This window comes from Neopelma chrysocephalum, unplaced genomic scaffold (genome assembly GCF_003984885.1).
Source record: "Neopelma chrysocephalum unplaced genomic scaffold, ASM398488v2 Primary Assembly neopelma1_382, whole genome shotgun sequence".
NCBI lineage: Eukaryota > Metazoa > Chordata > Aves > Passeriformes > Pipridae > Neopelma > Neopelma chrysocephalum.
The window spans coordinates 3,528,564-3,550,637 of NW_020898046.1; the positions used below are offsets into that span (position 1 = coordinate 3,528,564).

The 22,074-nt window shown below is 37.9% G+C and overlaps 1 protein-coding gene across 1 annotated transcript in view; it reads right to left on the bottom strand.

The window, feature by feature from the left end:
• CCSER1 (coiled-coil serine rich protein 1) overlaps positions 1 to 22,074 on the bottom strand; it is a 657,717-nt gene that overhangs the window by 560,793 nt on the left and 74,850 nt on the right. Inside the window, exon 3 of the mRNA XM_027706580.1 lies at positions 21,801 to 21,988. Coding sequence (XP_027562381.1) covers positions 21,801 to 21,988 — 188 coding nt within the window. The remainder of the gene's footprint in view (positions 1 to 21,800; positions 21,989 to 22,074) is intronic.

Consider the following 22,074-nt stretch of genomic DNA (forward strand, 5'->3'; position numbering starts at 1 on the left):
TGTATGTTTTTCTCCCAAGGTTATAGAACTGTATGTCGAATAACACCAAGAACTACCTCCTTGACATGCAGTCTGAAGTATTGTTAAGAAATGCTTATCAATCTGTGAATTTCAGAGCAACTGTAGGAGTCAGTCCCAGTTTTGTCCTGCAAGCCTGCAACAAAATATTGCTCTCTGACAGATAACAGACTTCAGTTGCTTGAGATCAATGGAGCTGGGTGAGGCCAGGATGAACAGCATGTAAGTGTGCAGTAACCATATGCTTTTTAGACTGCTGAATTCAAGTGCATTTTCAGGTATGAGTATGGCCTCCTGACTTCAAGGATCACAGACTAATGGGAGGAAAACTGTCCTGAAAAACCCTGCTGTCATTTGGTGGTTTGCTTCGCAGTTTATAGTATTTATGCTAGTAGCTAACTCAAATAATGTTTCTACCACGTCTGTTAATGAGAAGTAACACCCTAGTGCTGGACACTGGAATTTCTAGATGACATCTACTCTAATAAAGTTGTCTTCCTTTTCCTCTCCCTGAGTCCATCCCTTTACCAAAAGACCTCTAAGGACAACAAATCATAGGAAAACCTGAAATGATTTTTTCTCACTGACTTGCTGCAACTGTTTGTGATGCCCTCTGATACCCTTGTAGCCAGGATTTTTGGATTTTTTTTGGAAACATTTAGCAATAAGGCAAAGACTGTAGGATGCAAAATCTCCTGGCAATTACAAACAAACAACAAGAAAAAACTCCCAAAATATTTCCAGAGAAAACACAAATCCAAAGCAGGGCAGCATAAAAAAATGCTGGCTCACATCTATTATACATGGCAGCAGCAATCAGTATTTATAGGAAAAAGACCTCTGTAAAATGTGACAGAGCATTTATTTAGCTATATTAAACCAACTCCCTTTTAATGAAATGCGACCTTACTGTGTGCAGAGTCTCAAGTGGAACCTCAAACAGTGTCAACTGGCTCAGATCAGATAAAGTTAAAAACCTGCCTCATTTACATAATGAGTACCAAAACACACTGCAGGGAAGAAAGGGGACAAATGCTATCCCAGTTGAAATGGATAACCATTGGGCTGGATCCACACAGCACAAGATTTGTCATCACACAGAACAAATCAGTAAAATTGGGTCAAATGCTTTAACAGTGAACCAGCCCAATAAGGCAAATCTTTTAAGGTCCTCTCAACAGTCAGCAAGGGAGAACAGTCAGAAACCTTACACATGGTTCAGAGGAGAGGTTAAGAAATTAACCACTGTTACTTAGCTGCTGGAGGAGCCTTTTTCTCCACTGACTACAAAATACACCAGGGATATTAACCATAAGTCAAAGTTAAGTTTTACAAATAGGTCCTACCGCGTACTCGCTATACAAGAACACAGAAGACAGATGTCCAGTTTTGGGAAATGGGAGACTTGAATCCATATGCAGTAGAAATAAGATAATATATAAGTAATTTACTTATTTATTACACTGAAGTTAATACAAAACATTCTTGAGAGTTGGCAAAAGTTTCTCATTCTTTAGCTCTAGGTTCAAAGATTTGCTTCAAAAGAAATCACAGACATAGATTTCAGTATATAAATGAGAAATGTTGGGAAGATATGCAAAATAGAATCAACTCTGCTTGCTAGCTGCAAGATGGCCCAGAAGGAATGAAGCTGTTCATGCCTATCCCCTGAAACGCACAGCCAAGCCTTTAGCAAAGACAAGTGAAAAGGAAGCAGGGAAATACTTTACTGTCTGAAGCCCTACAAGAAGTAAAAAGCATGAGCAGTCCTTCAGCATGAAAGAACCATTAGGGTTAGTGATCTTATACATCAAAGAAGGAAATATGTGGGGCCAACACAGACCTCAAAGGGAGAGCAAATAGGCTCTCTCTTTAACGGGGTTGTGCATCCACACACACTTTTGTTATCTTAAAAGTAGGGGACTCCTCTGGACTCACAGAGAGAGAACCAAAGCAAGTGCCAGATTACTGCAGCTTCCAAACAGGAACAGTTCTACTCAACTCCTCCACAAGCCTTCTTTTTTAGGGAAAGGGAAGTAATGGCAACCAACCACAACAAGAACTTCAGTTGATAACATCTTTGCTCTCTGGAGAGCAATCAGAAGCTAAAAAGCTCTCTAAAGAGTTAATCAGAAACAGCAAAATGAAACCAAAAAGCCCACAGGTTAACAACATCTGGTGCAGAAAGCTTCCTCTCCAAAAGTCACAAAAGATTTATCTTGCCACCCTTTTATATGGTAAAATGATACAAGCTTTCTTTCCCTGTGGTCTCTTCTCAGCATTTATTCCTGTGAATATCTACATAATTTTTCTACTGTTGTTAAATAAAAGAAATGCTTTTAAAACACAGTTCTGCAGCCATCACATTCACAACAGGGACATAAGGCTGAAGACTGGCTTTCGATTCTTTATCATGAGTGATGGGTGTGTGATTAGTAGCGAAACTTGCAATCAGTCCAGCCCGATCGGGTACCTGCTTGATTGTTCTCTGCTGTCCACATCTCTTAGGAGAAACAACCCTGTCAGACAGGCCCAGCGAGACAGCAGCAGTCTCTGCAGCTATCACACTAAGATATACAAAGCATCCTTAATTATAACACTATCAAAGTGCAAGTCCCTGAGCTCATCACTTCCACTACGTACAAATGAGATTTTCTATTACCATGAACTCCCTCTATTAGCTTATGTCACCTCCTGCAGCCCCTCATGTGCAAATGTTATAAAGAGCACTTTACAGGTTGACAGTTCAAGTTAACAAGTGTATAGAAAATAACATGACAAGCGTGTGGAAATGACACAAGTATCCCCCTTGTGAGCTTAGCCCCTAATAGAGCTTGGCAGTTTTCACCTACAAATGTAAATCATGAAAGCTGCCAAATTAAGAAAGGCACTATCTTTTTTTTTTTTTAATCCAGAAAATAAATAAAAAGAAATAGGAGTTTGCAGTGAACAGCTGCAGTGGGAGATGAGCAATAGCATCATCTTGGTAAAAAACAGCCATACAAAAAAGTTGATAAACTGGGTATATTTTTTAAATTTTTCTGATCTATTACTGTTTTTCTGGACTTTTACATGTGTGAAAAATAGTTTACATTCTGTTTGTGTTGGTTGAAGGCACATAAAAATACAGAGATGAGCTGCTGAAAAACTACATTAGCAGAATTGTTGCAAGCATGATTGACTAAAAATCTAGGAAAGCCAAGGTTTACTAGAAGAAACGATATCTTTTATTGGACCAATTTTACAGCTAAAAAAACCAGACATATGCCCTGGACCCAAATACTTCTTACAGGATAATTTCTTGTTACCCAAGGAACCAGCCCTAACAAGGATTTATGTGACAAAAGCTTGTTCATTTTTTCCTCTATTTCAATTAGACTATTAAAATATATTACCTGTACTGCTCATTTCTTTCTGCACCATGGTGCACCACATCTTTTGACAAAAACAAATATCCCTTCACAGCATCTGTGGAATTGAATGCAAGTGGATGAAAGATGAATTAACAGATGAAGAATAGTCACTTAAATGCTGACAGACAAGCAGTTATGATCAGCAGCCCTTCCAGAAAATATACATGTAGCCCTCAGACAAATAAAAACCATTAAGAACAGCTGCAACAAAGAGAATCCAATGTCAATTATTTCCCATAACACACTGGATTAATTTCATATGTCATCCCACTGAGCTACAACAGGACTCCGACTTCAATGAATTCAACTGATAACACAAAATGCGTGTTGCTGCCTGCACTTTATTTTCTCTAATGCATAATACTTGTATCAGCTTCACAGGAAATAGCACAGTGGAAAATTATCAATTCTGCACAAATTTACAAAGAGCTACTCTCTTAACTGAGCAAAATGCTTTATGAGGGATACATCATTTGCATGAGTAACATCCACGTGAAGTCAATATACCTTGCAGCAAAGAATTCATCTTCTTGGGAGGTGCAGTTTATTTTACTCTGGAGAATTAAGGTATTCACTGCTACTGCAGCCATCAACTATACATACAAGAGCAGCACAGGGACAAAGTGGTGATTTTTGTCTTTCCCTATCAGTTATTTTCACAAATGCTGTTAAAATCAAACAGGGTTTGGTTTTTTTCCTTTTGCTTAATCTACCCTCCCACAAAAAAATTCATGCAGCCAAGTAAGAATCATAAAACCAATACAAAGACTCAAAATATTCTGCAAATAAGATATGCAAAGACCCCAGTCTGTTCAAATAATAAAAAAAAAAAGGATTTACCAAGAAGGTACCTTTGTTTATAACTTACAAGTAGCTTTAATGGACAGGAAAATGCCAGGTACTAAAAAATGCCCTTAAGTCTAAGTACAAAAGACAAACTGAGGCCTAATGGCTGGAAGTAAAAACACAGCTACCATTAATTTAGGAATCAGGCCTGTTTTTTTCATACTCTTGTTTTTAGTGGTTTGGTTCCTTGGCTGTTGTTTAGGTTGTTGTTTGTTTTTTAAATCTCACACCTTGGGAATAATCTAGCAAGTGAAGGCACAGTTGTTCCACCTCTTAAGATTTCTTCTACCCTTACTCAAATAAAACTCGTTGTCCTTGACCCAGAGGTAGCTGGTAGGCTTTTATAAGTCGTATACAAAAGGCCTAGCCAGGGGATCCAGTAGTCCTTTCTAGTTCTATAAATTTATCAGGCTTTTCCTTTTCTGTTGAAACCTGTGGGTACATACATGCCAGGCAATTGTTTGATATCATCTCTTCCACTAATACAAGCAAATGCTCTGTTCTCCTCTAGCCTGTGATCCCATCATCTCTGTAGTTTTGTCCTACCACATGCAGGGATACCTGTCTTCTGCTTGGACACAGCACCACCACCTTAAGAAACACAAGTAAAGGAAACAACGCAATAGCCTGGTTTTTGGTCTAGAAATACTATTACTAAAAATAATTTCCAACAGTTTAGCTAAGAAAAAAGTGCTGAAATAGATGGCAATATTAGTAGATGTATATCCTTTTAATTTTATGCAGGAATTTCATTACATACGTAGCTCTATTCAAGTTCATCTTTATTGTGAAGTCATCCATGAGTCAAAACTACCACGATTTCAGTCTTTGCTACATTACATATTGTTTGAAATTTGAAGTATGACCATTCACTAGAAATACCTATTAGCATGTGGCTTTCGTAATGCTAATGTGCAAACCCTGTATGTAGCAATAGCATATCAAAATGGAACTCAGATCCAAAATAAAATCCTAATTCATGTTAGGATCTGCTAAACCCTTCTGTTCACCTTGAATATGAAAATAACTTGTATCTATCTATGTAAAAAATGTTATCTACCTGTGAAATATGTAGAATGAATGAAAATGGAAATTTCCTTTATTTGCCAAACAATTCTAAGCTTAAACAAAGCCCTGACAGATTCTGCACTGTTTGTTCTATTTTTTGGTAAATAAATACTGTTTGCCATCACAACACAGAGACAGAATAACAAGTGATGAGTTTGTTCACCAGCTATTAAAACATGCAATAATGATTAAAGCATCTGATCATGAAAAAGTTTTTACCTATGCATAGGAACATTGGCTTTTCTTTCCATACAACGACAGCAACCAGGTCCATGAACAAATTAATTTTGGCAGTTTCATGTGTTTCCTCCAAAATGGAGAGCTCCATTAAACAAACTGAAATGTGCATTACAGAGACAACAAAGCATCCTAAAACCTTTTTAACAGACACCCTGCTGCATGGAATTTAAAAAAAAAAAATAAATATTGAACAACAAGAGATATCTTTGAACTCGTCTGATTAACAGACCTTACAGGCCTCCTACCAAGCAGCAATAAATATGCCTCAAGAAATCAGTCTATCACTTCATACCATTTAATAACGCCACAATTGCTTTTGTTATACAGACTGCATAGAAGGGGGAATGCTATCCGAGAGCAAAACCATGCATTAATAGTGCCTTTCTTTTTTGTGTTAGTCAGCATAGCATCCCTGCTTTAGTTCTATTCTCTTCCACCTGTAGATTCTTCCAGTAGACAGCTGAGTCCACTCAAAGCATTGAGATAGAATAGTTTGGCATCCACTTTCCCAACTCAAGTTATTAAAATGAACTACTGTGATTCATGAACCATGGCTGAGTGGCTGACTATTCCTTTCACTTTCAAGATTTTTATTCATGTATCTGTACCTCTTTGAAATAAAAACCTCACAAAGACACCAACACACTGAGGTTCAATGTCTCATCAGTGCCTAATACTGGCAACGAAGAATCTGACACTCACCAACCTCCATCCTAAAGCTGCCTGTTCTGATGATATCATTTGCACAAATAAGCTTTGTTGGTCACTAGTCACTTCTCAATGGGCTATTTTACTCCTGATTTTGTGTCTGGGCACAGTAAAGTAAGGACATTTTACTATTCCATTATTTTTTATTATTAATATTCTAACATTAGTTCTGGTCATATTTTTTTACTTAACTACTGTTTTGAGGAATTAACTTTATTTTTGGATCCCTTCTGCTCCTAGAAATCTGGAAAGCAGTATGAATAGCTTGAGAGCTTGCCTCTGAAATAGAGGCAGTTCTCTGTCATTGATGATGCTTCTTTTTTGTTTAAAAATTTTCCTACTGTGATCAAATCATAGAAAATAGTCCACTTGTTTTTTAAACTCTTCTTTCAACAGTAAACTTTAGAAGTGACTCAGTGTAAAAACAAGTTAACCTACGCATAATTTCATAGCTGATTGAGTACTAATTTACATTAATTAGACATAAAACACACATCCTTAACATGCGCTTGGGTGCAAGCAACATCTAAAGCCCAGAAATGACTGTGTCTTATTTTCCTTTATTAATTTTTCTTTCTGCATAATCTTTAATAACTGCACACACACACTTCCTCTGGCACAGGAATGGGGAATACAAAGAATATTCCAAGAAGAAAGCAAAAGTTTCCCAAAAGCGACCTTCTGTCTGATATAGGGGGAAAAAACATTCCCTTACTCTGTACCTCTGATGATTAGTTTAATAGTGTAGGTGTGAACAAGGCAGATTAATTAGGCACCTCAGAAAATCTTTTAATCACTATGAGATCCACCTAATACCTCACCAGCAGCAACCAGTCGCTAATCACCAGCACAAGGCTGTAGTTTGACATGTATTTTAACAGCTATGACAAAAAACATGTTTCCTCAGCTTGCCACCCTCAACTAGCAATTCCCCTATGCCCACAACATTTCCTACAGCACGGTGCCACAACTGCAGTAAACCAAACCTGGGTCAATTAATCCAGCTGTTTCTTGGTTATTTTTGACCAAAGAATTTTCCAACCAGCAGAAGCCCCAAAGCATCAGGTTAGAACAATAAAAATGCAATATGAATAAACAGGTAACACCACATCTTTTCCTAATTCCCTTAGAAACATCTACACATTAGACACACAGAATTCATTTCAGAAGCTTAATTTTATATCTGTAGGTATACGCTCTGATGGATACAATTCTGTCCACAAAACAATGTGTGGTCTCTACTGACTACTTTTTTTTCCCCCACTTCATGTAAATTCATTGGATACAGCCTCCCTCTTGTTCTGAAACTCTCAATAAATTCTTTTTAATGTGTCATAGTTATATTTTCAGATATTGTCCTCCAGAATGCCAAATTACTTCAGGCAACAATTCATCACATAAGCCTTAATCACAGGGTCAAGAAAAAATATTTTCCACGTTACAGGCTTGCAAAATAAGGAACACAATGGTGATGTCTAAACAACAGTGTGAAAACAGTTGCACCTGGTGAAAACTAGGTGAAAGGAGAAAAAAATACAGAAAAATAAATATTGTGGTCTACTGCAAAAAGAGCACATAATTGTCACATCGGAAAGCAGAAAACATATTTTGTATAAAGACTTGAATTAACAAATTAGGGAAGATGTCGGTGCTGGGGATACTTTGTGATTTAGCTTTAATCAGAGCCAACATGAATGGAAGTTATGGGCATAAAACTTTATGAATAAAGATGCAAATATATTCCTTTTCCTTTTTCTCTTCCTCCTTTTACAGGCTGGGAAAAGGTACAGCATTTCAAAGAAAGGGTATAGCTTTGATAAAAAGATCAAACTGCTTTCACCATGTCACATGAGTCCTTAAAGAGTAAAGACAAAAATGACAACATTTATACTCATCTGGAGGAAAAACTCTGCTAAAATGTGACTAATGAAAATACTTACACTATGATGCACAGTGCCACACTTACAGCAGGAAAATTTCATTACTTCCCTCTTTCAGCTGCAATGCCTGACAGGTTTTTGCCAACAATGCATATTTTACAGGCTGCTTTATTTTCTTCTGAACAATGTCCCCTACAGGGAATATTCACATAAAATAAAAATAACCCCTAAATTTTGCTATTTCAGGCAATAGAAAGATTTCAAATTTTCCCTGGCAACCAGTCCTGTAAACTCTTGACCTGTTTAGTTCCCAGTTTCTCCCTTGATTTCTGTCTGATTTGTAAAATTATGGAAAGCCTCTCCCATCTTTCCAGCTTATTTCACTGACCTACTTCCTATCCCCTTAAATTTCAGAGCTCCCAAACTTCTCCTGAACTTCTTAGCTTCCCAATGCCTCATCCCTTCCTTTTCCACAGTACCTGTACTGAGCTCCACCTCATATTTAATTGCAGTTTTCTTATATTCAACCCTTCCTCTCTTATAATCAGCACTTCATAATTCCATCCATTTTCTAATGGGAACGTAGCCCAGCCTCCAGTAAATCCTACTCTTTATTCTCCTTGCTTCTCTCTGGATGAGGTTCTCAGTTTCCCTACTTTCACTTCCTCCACTCCAATAAAGAGACACATTTCAAAAGTCAGCAAATTTAGAAAGACAAAAAAGGCTTCCAGGGTAACAGTCTGCCAAGTCTAGAGATTTGTAAAAACAGTTTCATTTAACTAAGTGTTCCCTCCCACTATTTACTCATTTTTCTTCACATAACATGAGTTTCACAATGCTTATTTTGGCATAGTTTCTTCAAAATATATCTCAAACACATACAATCTGATCATCTTTTCAGGTTAGAGTAACTAAGTAAAAAAATGTTGGATTTTACTTTTATCAACTACAAGATGCCAAAAAAAAGATGACAGGAGACTTCTGATTTTTGGAGCAGTCAAAATTAACCTCATTTCCTTTGATATACTCCAAAAAGTGAAGAATCTTGTAGGAGTCATTTTTAGGAGACATGAATTCTGCTACTGTGCTGCCTGTTTCCCAGCATCACACATAACAGGATGGGTATGTGGGAGTAACTTAAAACATATATATATGAATAAAAAACAATTAAATAAGAAAAACTGAAGCCCTTCTTTTTGTCCAAGATCTCTGAACAATAGAAACAAGCTTTGGTGAACAACCTTCCCCTACATTTCAACTGATTAAAACTCCCTATCCTGTTGCAGATGTTCAAGATTCAGAAGCAGGCTGTTACTAAACATTTTAACTCCCCTCCCCAGGTTTTCTTTGGTATCAAATATTGCATTTTGTGATGTGCAATGAATTGCTCCAGCTATTAGTAACTACTACTTCTCTAGTACCGATGTTTGTCTGACAGTAAATCAGCTCCAAATTGTAACAGCTATCCAAACTGTTTATGCATCTATAAATCTCAGGCAATTATCCATATTAATATTCTCCGAAGTCAAGAAAGCTGCTCATAGCACAAAATCACAAAACATTTGGGTTTTTTTCAAGAATTTGAATAAAAAAATACACATTCCTGAAATTTAAGTGCAGAATTTCAGAAAAGTTTGTATTGTTTGGGGGGTTGTGTGCAGTTTGCTCGTGGAAGTATCTATTCAGTGAGTTATGAAAATTTTACAACATCGATATTAAGTTATTCGCCAGGCCTGTGTTATTTCAATGAATTTTATTAGTTTTACTGAATGAATGCTATGAATACAGAAAATTATCTCTGAGGCAATAAAATATGTTTTAACATCTCATTCCTTTCCTGAATTACATACTTTTGCCTATTCCTCCATTAAAAGGTGAATTAACCTATATAAACATTCCTAATTTCCATATATCAATCAGTAATACAGCCCACAAAATGTGGTCCTGAGTCTTTAATGGGCTAGCATGCATTTGACTTAAAATCAGAGAAATCTCCTGTTCTAAATAGCAAGCTTCTGGGTCTACAGCTAGTTTTCTAGCCATGGCCACATTCTTAACCCAGGGTTCATCTAGTATTGCCTCCAGCAACACACTGGCAAGACAAGAAGGACTGCAAATATAAATAACCTAACAAGTGACCCAACAGCATTTCGATTTCTCACCCCATTACCTTCTTTTTATCAATCAAAAGGATCAAAGGCCTAGGAAAAGCACCTGACCCTGAACTGCTATGACCTGGGGGAAAAAATATTGTATTTATTCCGAGTTTATTGTCACATAAGCAAAAGAATACAAATAGGCAGCTTATGGGAAAGCATTCCAGATCTCTCTCTACAAGACTGCTCTTGGCCACACTGTTTGAGGGACCTACACACCAGGAAATGATGTGCACAAGAAAGGACAGAGGCTAAATTAGTCACTCCAAGAACAAAGCCAGGGCAATTTTCAATTTTCATTTTCATAACAAGTGAGTGCAAACTACCTATGAATCATCTAACCTACAGAATGATAAACCCAAGACTGCTGGATTTGTATTCATTAGTCATAAATTTCAAGTTCAGTGAATTAGCTCTCTGTTAACTGTCTCCCTTAGAAAAACCTTCTGAAGATTTCTGTTTTCCTATTGTATGCATTATTTGCATATGCTAACCCGAGAAGATATACCACAGCTGAAAAATACTGCCCATGCTAAGGGCATCTCCCAAGATAAGAGACATGACAGTAACCTTCTAGTGTATAGCAGAAATTCAATTAAAAATAATTTACCTTTCGTTTTTTAACAAGTACTTTCTTTTACCAGTACTGGAAAGAAAGATTTTTCCACTTGAATATTATTCATTGCACAAAGACCCCTCTTTTATTTAAAAATCCAGTATAGTAATCGAAATACAGATATCAGATCAGCCACACTAGGTCATCTAACCCTATAAACCTACCTCCACCAATGATAACTTTCAGGTTGCCCTGCCCTGTGTTCCTTCTGTGGAGAAGAGATCCCAGTATGCAAGCACACAAGAGTACATCAGGTTGTAATACCTCTTCCAATTTTTTCAGAAACACTCATTAGGGGCCTGGTTGCCTCCCCACCCTCTCATGCTTCTATTCCCATCCACCATCATAGCATATCACAGGAACTCCCTGTCAACCACTTCCTTTCTCTGGCACACCGGCTCCATACAGTAGGATGAGGAAATATAAGAAGCTGAGTGTAAACATGGGGATGAACTCACTTCCTTGAGAGTTTAAAATTTCTACCCAAGGCAGCAAGTCTGCAGGCAGAGCATGACTGGTACAACAAATTAGTTGGGAGCCTGTGGAGGTGTCAAAAGAGCTCTGTTCAGCATACCCTGCAGTTCCCCATCTTCCCATTTCAATACTGGACTCTCATCTCTTTCCACTATCAAAGGACTTTGAGCATCTGACATACGAGGGCGGTCACGGGGTGTAATGAAGACACAGCCAGACTCCTCCTAGTGGTGCCCAGTGAATAGAGACAAAGGTGCAAACTGAAATTCAAGAAATCAAGTTAAAAGCTTTGTTTTTTTCCAAACCATAAAGTTAGACAAACACCTAGACAGGCTGCCAAGAGAGGTTCTGGAGTTCTCTATGGTCAGAGACACTCTGAACCCAACTACATGTATCCCTGGGTAAATCCTAGCTGACCCTGGTTTGAGCAGAGCTGTTGGACCACATAATCCCCAGAGGTGCCTTCCAGCATCCGAGATTCTATTTCTCTCCTACTACTGGTTAATGTATTGTGAGAGTGGGTAGGGAGTATTCATTAGATTTGTCATAGGACTGTTTAATCCTTGATAAATTACTGACCCCTCTCACAGGTCCACAGCATGACAGGCACTGAACAGAAGGTAAAGGTCTTTACCTCAAATGAGTTGTTTCTTTGGAGCTGGCACTATAGGTAGTGACATACAGATTTTAGTAGCCCACGCACAAAACCAGACTGAATGTTTTCCTTCAAGAGCACTACATAACAATTCTGCTACGGTACTCGTCTGTAGTCAGAACATGCTGTGCTTGTGGAAAATACGATAATGAATAGGAAAGAAATGTAAAAGTCAAAATAGAACAGAAAAACAACCAAGCTGCTTTTGTTTGACAAATATAGCTGTTTAAACACTATTAATCATTAGTGTGTATTTTAACACACTAACAGATACTTCTGTACAGAAAGAAATCTTTTCCTTCATGTGGGAAAAGAAATCCCTAAAAATATTGATGCCTCAGAGTTTTTTTTATTTTTTAATTTTTATAGATTTTAGAATTAATTATGTAGTGGATGTAGATTTTAATGTATCAGTATTTCTAGTAGAAGTAACTACAGCAGCACATAACTCAGGTATCATTTCCACACTGAGGTCTCTACCAGCATAATTAACATGCATTCTTTTACTGTCTCACTGTATTATATCTCTTACCAGTATTTTCCAGTAAAAGTAACGGCAGTAGTTTAACAATTGCACACACCAAACCCTGTCCCATATCAATCCCTCAAAATTTTGTTAGCTGTTCAGTCTTCTTTTCAAGGTGGAACTGCAGAAGAACACCTTAACTCCTGCACCAAAGATGTAAATATAGGCAAAAGTGACCTTCAAGCCCAGAACTCTGGAGGGCCTCCAAGGACTCAACGTAATGAGAGGAGGATGAAGATGATGAAAGAGGGGTCCCAAGCTCTCCCAGACTGAACTCCTGAGGGGGTTTGCCAGAGGGCGGAATGGGTCGAAACTGGAGGTTGGACGAACAGGGATTGGATGGACATCATTATAAAAACATAGAACCTATGTCCGCGCACACGCGCGGTGGTTTGGATTCCTGTGGGCAAAGGACTCATTAAAGCTCTGCTCCTCTTATCTCCTACCTAAATTGGCCAGGAGTCTGTTTTTCTCCTCGGTCTTTTAGGCAACAATATCAACTCCAAGTGATGAGCAGCTTTAGAACAAGATTTCTCTTACATTAACTGGCAAAACTGTTTGGGGAATGTAGTAAGACTAGCACAAAAGTATATTTTGTTAGAAAAATCCATTACTTGGGTGTGCTTTACACTTACATTTTTGAGTCTCAATAAATAGCTACATTTTTCCTAAAAATATAAAAACAGAAAAATAAATACAATGCATTACAAGGGACATCTATTTGTAGCTTTAAAAGTTCAGTACCCTGTATATTTGTTCAGACAATAATACTTAGAGCAAGTACTCCTATATTAGAACTTCAGAAGAAAGTATCAAAAACCCAACTTGTACTGGTTTTGGATGGGACAGAGTTAAGTTTCTTCATACCAGCTTGCTTGTATGGTGCAGTGTTTTCGATTTGTGACCAAAACAGTGTTAACAACACAAGAAAATATATTTTAGCTATTGCTAAGTGGTGTTTGCACACTGTTGAGGACTTTTCTGCTCCTCACACTGCCCCATCAGTGAAGAGGCTGGGGGTATGCAAGAATCTGGAGGGGAACACAGCTGGAATAGCTGACCCCATCTGACCAAAGGGATACAATGTTGTGCTCAGCAACTGAAGTGGGGAAAGAAAAAAGAAAGTGGGAATGTTTGCAGTTATGGCACTTACCATCCCAAGTACCCTTACGCGTGATGGAGCCCTGCTTTCCTGTGGATGGCTAAACACACATGGGAACACCCATGTCCACCCACAGGAACTAGTGAGTTCCTTATTCTGCATTGCTTGTGCGTACAGCTTTTGCTTCACCTATTAAACTGTCCTTATCTCAGCTTGCAAGTTTTCCCACTTTCATTCTTCCAATTCTCCTCTCCATCTTGCCAGACGAAGTAAGTCAGAGGCTGAGTGGTGACAAATTGCCCACTGCAGTTAACCCTCAACAGAGATAAAAGGCCTCATCTTGAATATTGTGTGCAGTTTTGGCCACTGCAACATAAGAAAGACATCCAGCTGTTAGAGAGTGTCCAAAGGAGAGAAACGAAGAGGGTGAAGGGCCTTCAGGGGAAGCCATATGAGGAAAGGCTGAGGGCACCTGGTCCGTTCAGTCTGGAGAAGAGGAGACTGAGGGGAGACCTCACTGCAGTTACAACTTCCTCTTGAGGGGAAGCACAGGGGGCAGGCACTGATCTCTTCTCTCTGGTGACCAGTGACAGGGAATGGCCTGAAGTTGTGCCAGGGAAGATTTAGGTTGGATATTAGGAAAATGTGCTTCACCAGAGAGTGGTTGGGCACTGGAACAGGCTCCCCAGGGAAGTGGTCACAGCACCAAGCCTGACAGAGTTCAAGAAGTGTTTGGATGATACTTTCAGTCACACAAGGTATGACTCTTGGGGATGGTCCTGTAGAGGGCTAAGGGTTGGACTCCATGATCCTTGTAGGTCCCTTCCAACTCGGCATATTCTGCAATTCTATGTAATTCTGTTCTATTTTCACTGCACAACAAACACATCCATCTATTACCATGTTTACTCTGGAATTTAAAATTGTCATTTAAAATTGCCAGTAACTCACTCTAACTTCGACCTCTATTAATGTAACTCCATTTAATCGAAATGATAACACCAATATTAGTTTACTTTTTTGGGCTATAATGATTATGTCCTTAAACAAGTGCATAAAACATTATAGCACAACCATTAAGTCACATCTAAATTAATTTCTGTTAGTTATTTGATCTCAAGAATTAATTCAAAGTTTCTAACAACTGCAATCTGATTTTCACAAGCCCTTAATTTGTTAAGAAATGTATAGTACACTACAGACATTAATTTCTCAATCTTCTAGTTGACCTAAAAATCACAGACTAAATGCTGAAATTCCCATTTGCCATTTCCACTTTTTTTATGCTATTAGTATGTGAAAGGCACTTTCTCCATGCCAAACTAAGAATATAAGGCTCAAATTACTACTTACCTGCAGTCAGCAGTTTATTCCTATTTAGATAGCACTGTACAGCCTTATGTTATCAAAGTAGTCCTGACAGTTCTTGCTTTAAGTGGCTTCCACAGTTTCTTTCCACAAAGGAGCAAAACACCAAATTCATTGCAAAAGGGGAAATTTTGTCATGTTAGTACAAAGCTAGTTATAAATGAATGCTGTCAGGTCCACTTCACATGAAGGGTGAACTACTGCCTTACAGGGTTTGCTTGAACAGTTCAATAAGAACTGATGTTCCTAAATATTCTCCCTCGAGAAGCCCAGCATAGCAGAGAAGAATTTGAATTAAGCAAAAATCCCATAATTCAGTGACAGAAAAAAAAAGAAACATCTACTTCAGCTATGAAAAAGCTTTTATGAACACCACAAATACCAAAGATAATAGACGCAGAGCAAGTTAACAACAGGCTGCAGTTATTCAGAAAAAACATAACCTTGTTGGTTCTAAGGAAGGTTCTTTCTTGTGCAAAAGGCATTAAAGAAGTGTACGCATTTTACTTACCTAGTTCATATTTTTATAAGTTTCAGCGTATCTGAAAAAGGCTGTTTTGTCTGAGGTTTTTTTTCAACCGGAGTTGAAACCCTGAGCACTCAAATTCTCCTTATAACCTTTCATTCGCTACCTTTCTAGAGCAGGCTGTTAAAACATTAATCATTAATCTCTGTAGGTGGAGAGTGTACCCCATAAGGTTTTCTCAGGCCTCTACAGGTCACATTTACAGGCCACAAAAACAGCCACCTTCAATTCCACTTTCAAATCTACTGGTCGGTCACCCGCTGAAACTCATTCAACTCAAGTATTTTCAATAGCATCTTCCACCTCATGTATTAGCCACAAATTGCATAAAAATCTCAGCTTCCAATTCTCAGTGCAGATTGTCAGAGGTATGAAGCAGAAGGTCAAGTCCACACTCAAGGAGAAAAGTGTAGAAGAAAATGTTAAAGTAACCTGAAATGAATACGAAAATCACTTCAATCCTCTCTAGACTAGCAGCCAACCTAGTCTGACTCACACTCTCAGTGCTTCATCAGACACTAGCAAAATATCATGCTATTCAGATAGAGAAGAGGAACACAAAAAAACATTTTAGCCCTTATTCATGTACATTCACTGAAGTCCGTGGGGGCACAGAATCCTGTTGTTTCTGTCATGATGTAGCAACTATATTAAAACTGGTGCTTCATAATAAGACTACTCAGATAACTTTAAAAATAAAGTCACTTATGAGAAGCAATGAACACACTTTCATGATTGAAATTCATTGTAGATCTGGATACAGCTTCATAAGGTACAATATCAAAAATAAGGATATATTTTAATACAGTGGCTTGGATAATTGCTCCATCATTGCAAGTACTATTTCTAAAGTACACTAGAAACCTGACTATTAATTGCTAAGTCACCCCAAATCACTTAGGTAACAAAACCAAGGTACAGTTACACACATAGAATATCCAGGACACCAACTACAATTTAGACACCAACTGCTAATTAGGTAATTATCACAGATGTTCTGGCCAGAACACATTTTTGTTAGTGATCTATGTTTTAACTTTCTGCTCCCTCCAGAGATACACTAAGAGTCTCAAATACTTGCAGGTAATATCTCCTTTGCAAGCATCTCACTGTTTCTGTGTCAATCATCTACCTTTGTTATACCCTCCTGAACTTGCAGATGTCCCAGTTTATAAAAAATTAGTCAATTATAAATTTTTCAAATTTAATGCTTAACTGACATATTCAACCCCTTCCATTATCAACCTGAATTCCTGCCCATGAAATATTACCCTATATTCCAACACTGCTTTTCCATACACTGTTCTTAATTCATGTTATAAGCATACTTACTGAGATGTTTGGTACTCGGAGCATCCTCACATAATAAGCACAGTACAAGCAGGAGGAAGAGGGGATTTTGGCTAAGCGTCAGCATTGGATGGGTAAGCAAAAAAAAGCTCAGTAAAAAACCTCAGTAATACAGCACCAGCAGGCATCTTGAAAAATTATCTTTAGAAAAGGTAAAAAAATAAAATGAAAATCGAGAAAGGAAATAAAGCAAGTTTTGTGGCAACTGCCGTTACTCTAGTTCATGATAAGCAGTGTGGGAGAATATGTGAATGCAACTATCTGATATCTTGACAACAGGGCAATGAAGACTTGTATTACTGTTAAAGTTGAGGGAAAAAAGCTGGGATGTCCCTAGGCCTTGAAAGTCCTTGGCAACAAGCAGTTTTATCTAATATATAGGAACCACAGGAAAGATGCAAAGAAAGAAATGGTACAGTCAAAGCAACAATCCGGAAAACTAAGTTGAGCAGGTTTAATTGTGCTGACACAAGTAGGTAAGGCTGCCTTGCTCTCGGCAAAAGAAGTGGATGATGCAGCATTCAAAGCAAGCATAAAAGTTTTACCTGCAAGTGTGAAAAGTTGTAGCTGAATTTAAGAAAAAAAACCAGGCAACATTTAGAGAAGATTCAAGTATGAGAAACTGAAGAAAAGACTGTGCTAAAGAGTGCCCAGAAAACCACAGTCCTGCAGAAGAGAATGCTCACCGAGACAAGAAAAAGTTGAAAGATAAAGTTTCTTTTAGTTATATAGCACATATAGATAGATAGGTGTTGGCAAAGGAGCAGTCACTAAGACAAATAAGTATTTTCCTTGTAAAAAATAGCAGAGAGGCAGAAAGGCAGGTTTGTGAGAGCAAAATATAAGTGGGCAGTCTCATTCTACTGCTTGCATACTAGACAGAGTGAAAACACATGTATGCATGCAGCACAGTGCAGCTTGTTTCTTGAAGTTGGGCAGTGCAGTCTAGGGGCTCCAACCACCCTCTGAACTTTTTTTCATCTTGCAGTAACACAGTTACTTCCATTTATATCATCCTTCATGACTATCTGGTTTTAATAACTGTAATTTGTTAGCATTTCAAAATCTTTATCAGCAACTTAAAAAAAAAAAAAGAGTAATTTTTTTTAACATTTCCTCTTTGTACTGATAAATGTGATACTCGGGATAGTCATCTTTCCATATTAGCCACTACTATAAGAAGTGATGGATAATTTTGTTGCTCACACACATCTCAATTTCTGTTAATTCTAAGTACTGTAGCATATCAAGTCTTTTTTTTTTCCTGCTCTTCTGACTCTTGATTCCCTTAAGGAACTTAATTACAGTGGTTTGGTGGTCTGATCTAATTTTTTTTCCATGTGGTTATTCTTATTCTGTCCTGTATTTCAACTATCCAGGTTTGCATTGTTTTCATTGGTCTTGCAGGGCTGCATATTTCAGACCATTTAGGTCTTCTACCATGCTGCTTTGCATTTTTCTTTCTTTTTGCCTCTCTCACCCATTGTAAAAGAAGAACCACTGAGGTAGAAACAGAGCTGTCAGACATAGCCTCTACTTGTGAGACATAGTTAAATAGACTACATGTTATGTCTGAACATTTAAAGTTGTAATGATGAGTTCATAGTTGGAACGTTTGAATGACCAGAGTTTCTACAGCAACGTCCACCTCTTTAAATTGCATCAATATCAACAATTTTCATTTGAAAAGGGTCTATTATACAGCATAGGCTAATAATATTGAACTGTTCCAAGAGGAGTCCTGAATTGCCATTGTCACCTTCTGGGTAACTGTGACACGAGTCCAAAACCATTTTTAGGGAAATGGTTCCCTCTTGTGGTAGAAATTGGTCACTGCACGAACGCCGGCTTTGCAAACACACAACCCAAGCAGTTTGTCTCCATAGTCTCTTTCAGATCGTTATTTACATTACTAGGAAATCGGCACGTTCACAGAGTTATTTTGAAAGATTTTTTTCTTTCCCTAAATCTCACTGATGAGCAGCATTGCTCTTGTCCAGATTTTAAATTACTTTTTGCATCTCACAAGTGAGTTAATGGCCCACTTGGGGGAAGCGGTGACCATTTTTGCTGGTTTGATACATATTCCCAGTATTTAGGAGATCAGTCTATCCAAGCTTTTACCTATCACCTTCGAAATAAGAACTGACAATTACGCAAGAATACTCTGCTATACCTGATATTATGGTGTTAAACATTAATTAAACATTAATTTACTTCTTAAACTTCGCTTTTTACTAAAAAAGCTTTTATTTTCTTAAGATAGGAAGATGATATCCATATGTATTGGGGGGAAAGGAAGAATAATTTTACCCTTCACTCATGAGTATGCTCTCTAATATTGTTTTAAAAGTCCTTGGTTTGTGACTGTAATACAAATAAGCTTGAGCAAAAACCTGTGAATTTGTGGATGATCTTGCTAATGGAAGCAGGGGGAAAAAACCCCCTGGATTTCACACACAAAACAAAGAAGGGACTCAGATTACCACCTAACCCCATCTACACTTTACTTACTTCATGTTGTTACTGGGTTGTCACCTTCCCAATTCCACCATTAATACAGGGCTAAATAGAATAAAGTGCTACAGCATCAATCTAGCCCACTATTTAAATAAACACAGAGATCTGCCTAACAGCTTGGGTCTAAAAATCCAAGTAAGGTTTACAGGCCCGAGCCAAGGTTAACCAGTATTTTAGGGCATGAACTACATCCGCGTAATGCTCTGTATGAAACAGCATCTTTGAACATCATCATGTTCTTCCTGGCTTTGAAAAATAAAATGTTATTCCCTGATATTTGGATGCAAACTTCCTGCAAAAACAGATAAATATGCAAAAGCTCAGTTCTTTATTAGCACAAAGGTTTCTTCTACTATTTAGCACTTCTATGTCTCTATTTCTGTGCTGTATCTCTGGGTGCAATAATCCAGTGGATACCAAAAAAAAAATATTAAGAAATCAATTTTTTTGGCAAAAATAAATTTTTGTCGAAATAAATTTTTAATTACTGTACTACTTCATTTGACAAGTTGACAACAATGTAGAAACAAGAAAGAAAGGTGTGCAAAATTTCCTTCTTCCTAAAATTAATTTGCCTCCTGCCCTTTCAGGTAGCATAAAATTATTCTGATAAATCTGCACAACCTGATCCTGCTAAGAAGAGAATAATTCTGCTGGTAGCCCAATCTGCCCAGGTTACCCTTGTATGGGCAAGATTTTCTGTAAAAGACATCAAGTAACTCCATTTTAGTTGAGTGTTTTTAGCAACCATTGCTTCAGGACACTGGTACCCTGTGAAATCTGTTGTGCATCAGCCACACGTTCACAGAATGTGCTTGGGTACTGATATAATTTTCTCTTGCCATCCTCAGCAGCATTTTCGAGTCCAGTCACAAAGGAACATTTAGATGACACGTTCAGACACGTGGATGAGATTTATCAAGACAACAGATGGGTTTCACATCCTCTTGAGAAACCCCCAAACCTGAATTTCCTGCCACAGTTTCTGTAAGGGGATTTCACAGTAAATCAGATTCCCTCTCAGGACCTGGTTTTATTAAATGATCAATCAGGAACAGAGAAAGACAATTCTAGTCTTCCTTGGTTTCTCAGGTGGAAGAGAAGATGTTATGTTTAGTGTTAGCCAAAGCAGCATAAAAGTTGCCTTAAGCACAGGTATGAGTTGTTGACTTCTGGTACAGTCCTGCAAAAATACATCAAAAGAGCGCGTAACTGGAAATCTAACATCAGTTTGCACCAATCCATTTCCCATCTCCATGAAACTGAAAAAATTCTCTCTTACAAAAGGCAGTTGTAGTCAAATCTGAATGTCTCAGAGATGTGTTTTGTCCTGCATCATTGTAACATAAGAGCTATTACATAAACCTGAAAAGGAAAAGCCTTTTTATACATCTGGTCAGCAAATATAGGTAGGGGTAAGAAACTTGCACCTTTTTGCTTTCCACGAAAAGCTGTGTTTGGATACAAGTACAAACTGAATCCTCATTTTTTTCAGTCAATGTGGTTAATAAAATATTTTAAACTAATAATGACCATAAAGCTTGTTTTAATGATTCCCATAAGCTAAAGAGTGAATTCCATTGCTGCAGTGTTCAATCTCACCATCTTTGTTATTTCTTTCACTGGAGAGCACATGCATAAATATAAATTACACTCACCTTAAAATATTTATTCTCATTCACTATAGGAAAGCACTTGTCAGTCCATTCCTTCTACTACTGTTTCAAAAAGAGGTTTCAGAAGTACTCTCCCGCAGTTATCTGATCTGCCTTAGCTTTTCCAGTCCTCTGGACTCTCCAAGGGTTCTCAAAAAGAATCCTTTCTCCTCTTTACCTTGTGCTCACTGAAAGCACTCAAACTTCTCACCAGTTTCAAAAGGGACCACTCAGACCTCTCAAATGAGCCTCCTTACAGACAACTTCCTCTCTATCCAATTTCTGATCTGTCTGATCTCACCCATACCAGACAAGCACATGAAGTAACTACCACAATAACAATAAAATGTTGCCACAGAGTAGCTCACTGCATTTAACCTCAGAAATAGTCGTACTGAATTTTGCAGCAGTTCCTTCTCCCAGTTTTTCTCCCAGGCAAATCAGCAATGTGACAAGAAGAAACTCTTCGCAGAAAGTATGCAAACCTTTTCACAATGCCATATCCTGCAAAAAATATTTTTAATAGCTGTAGCTGAGCCTAGATTACATTTAGGAATCCTGAGACAGCTCCCCCTGTCTTTATTACTGATAGTTACTTGCAAAGGCACTGCTTCTCACTGTACTTAGTTACACCACTCACAGAAAAACATGAACATATGTATATTGGAATAAAACTCACCATGCTGTTCATTTTTGAAGAGGACGAGCTTGCCCTCTGCTTCCGTAGGCTGTTCAGCTCCTCTGTAGTTCCATCCTTTGGTTTTATGATCAGCCGACTGCCTCCAGCAGTACCTTCCGAAGAGGATCTCAAACGCTTCTCAACAAATCTGCCTTCTCGGCATGGACTGAAGCTATTGGCAAGATCAACTACAAATAGAGAAGCAATCAGCAATCGTTACAGGGACTTACTCTGTACAAATATTTTCTTAATCAGAACACTTCTTTGCTTGAAA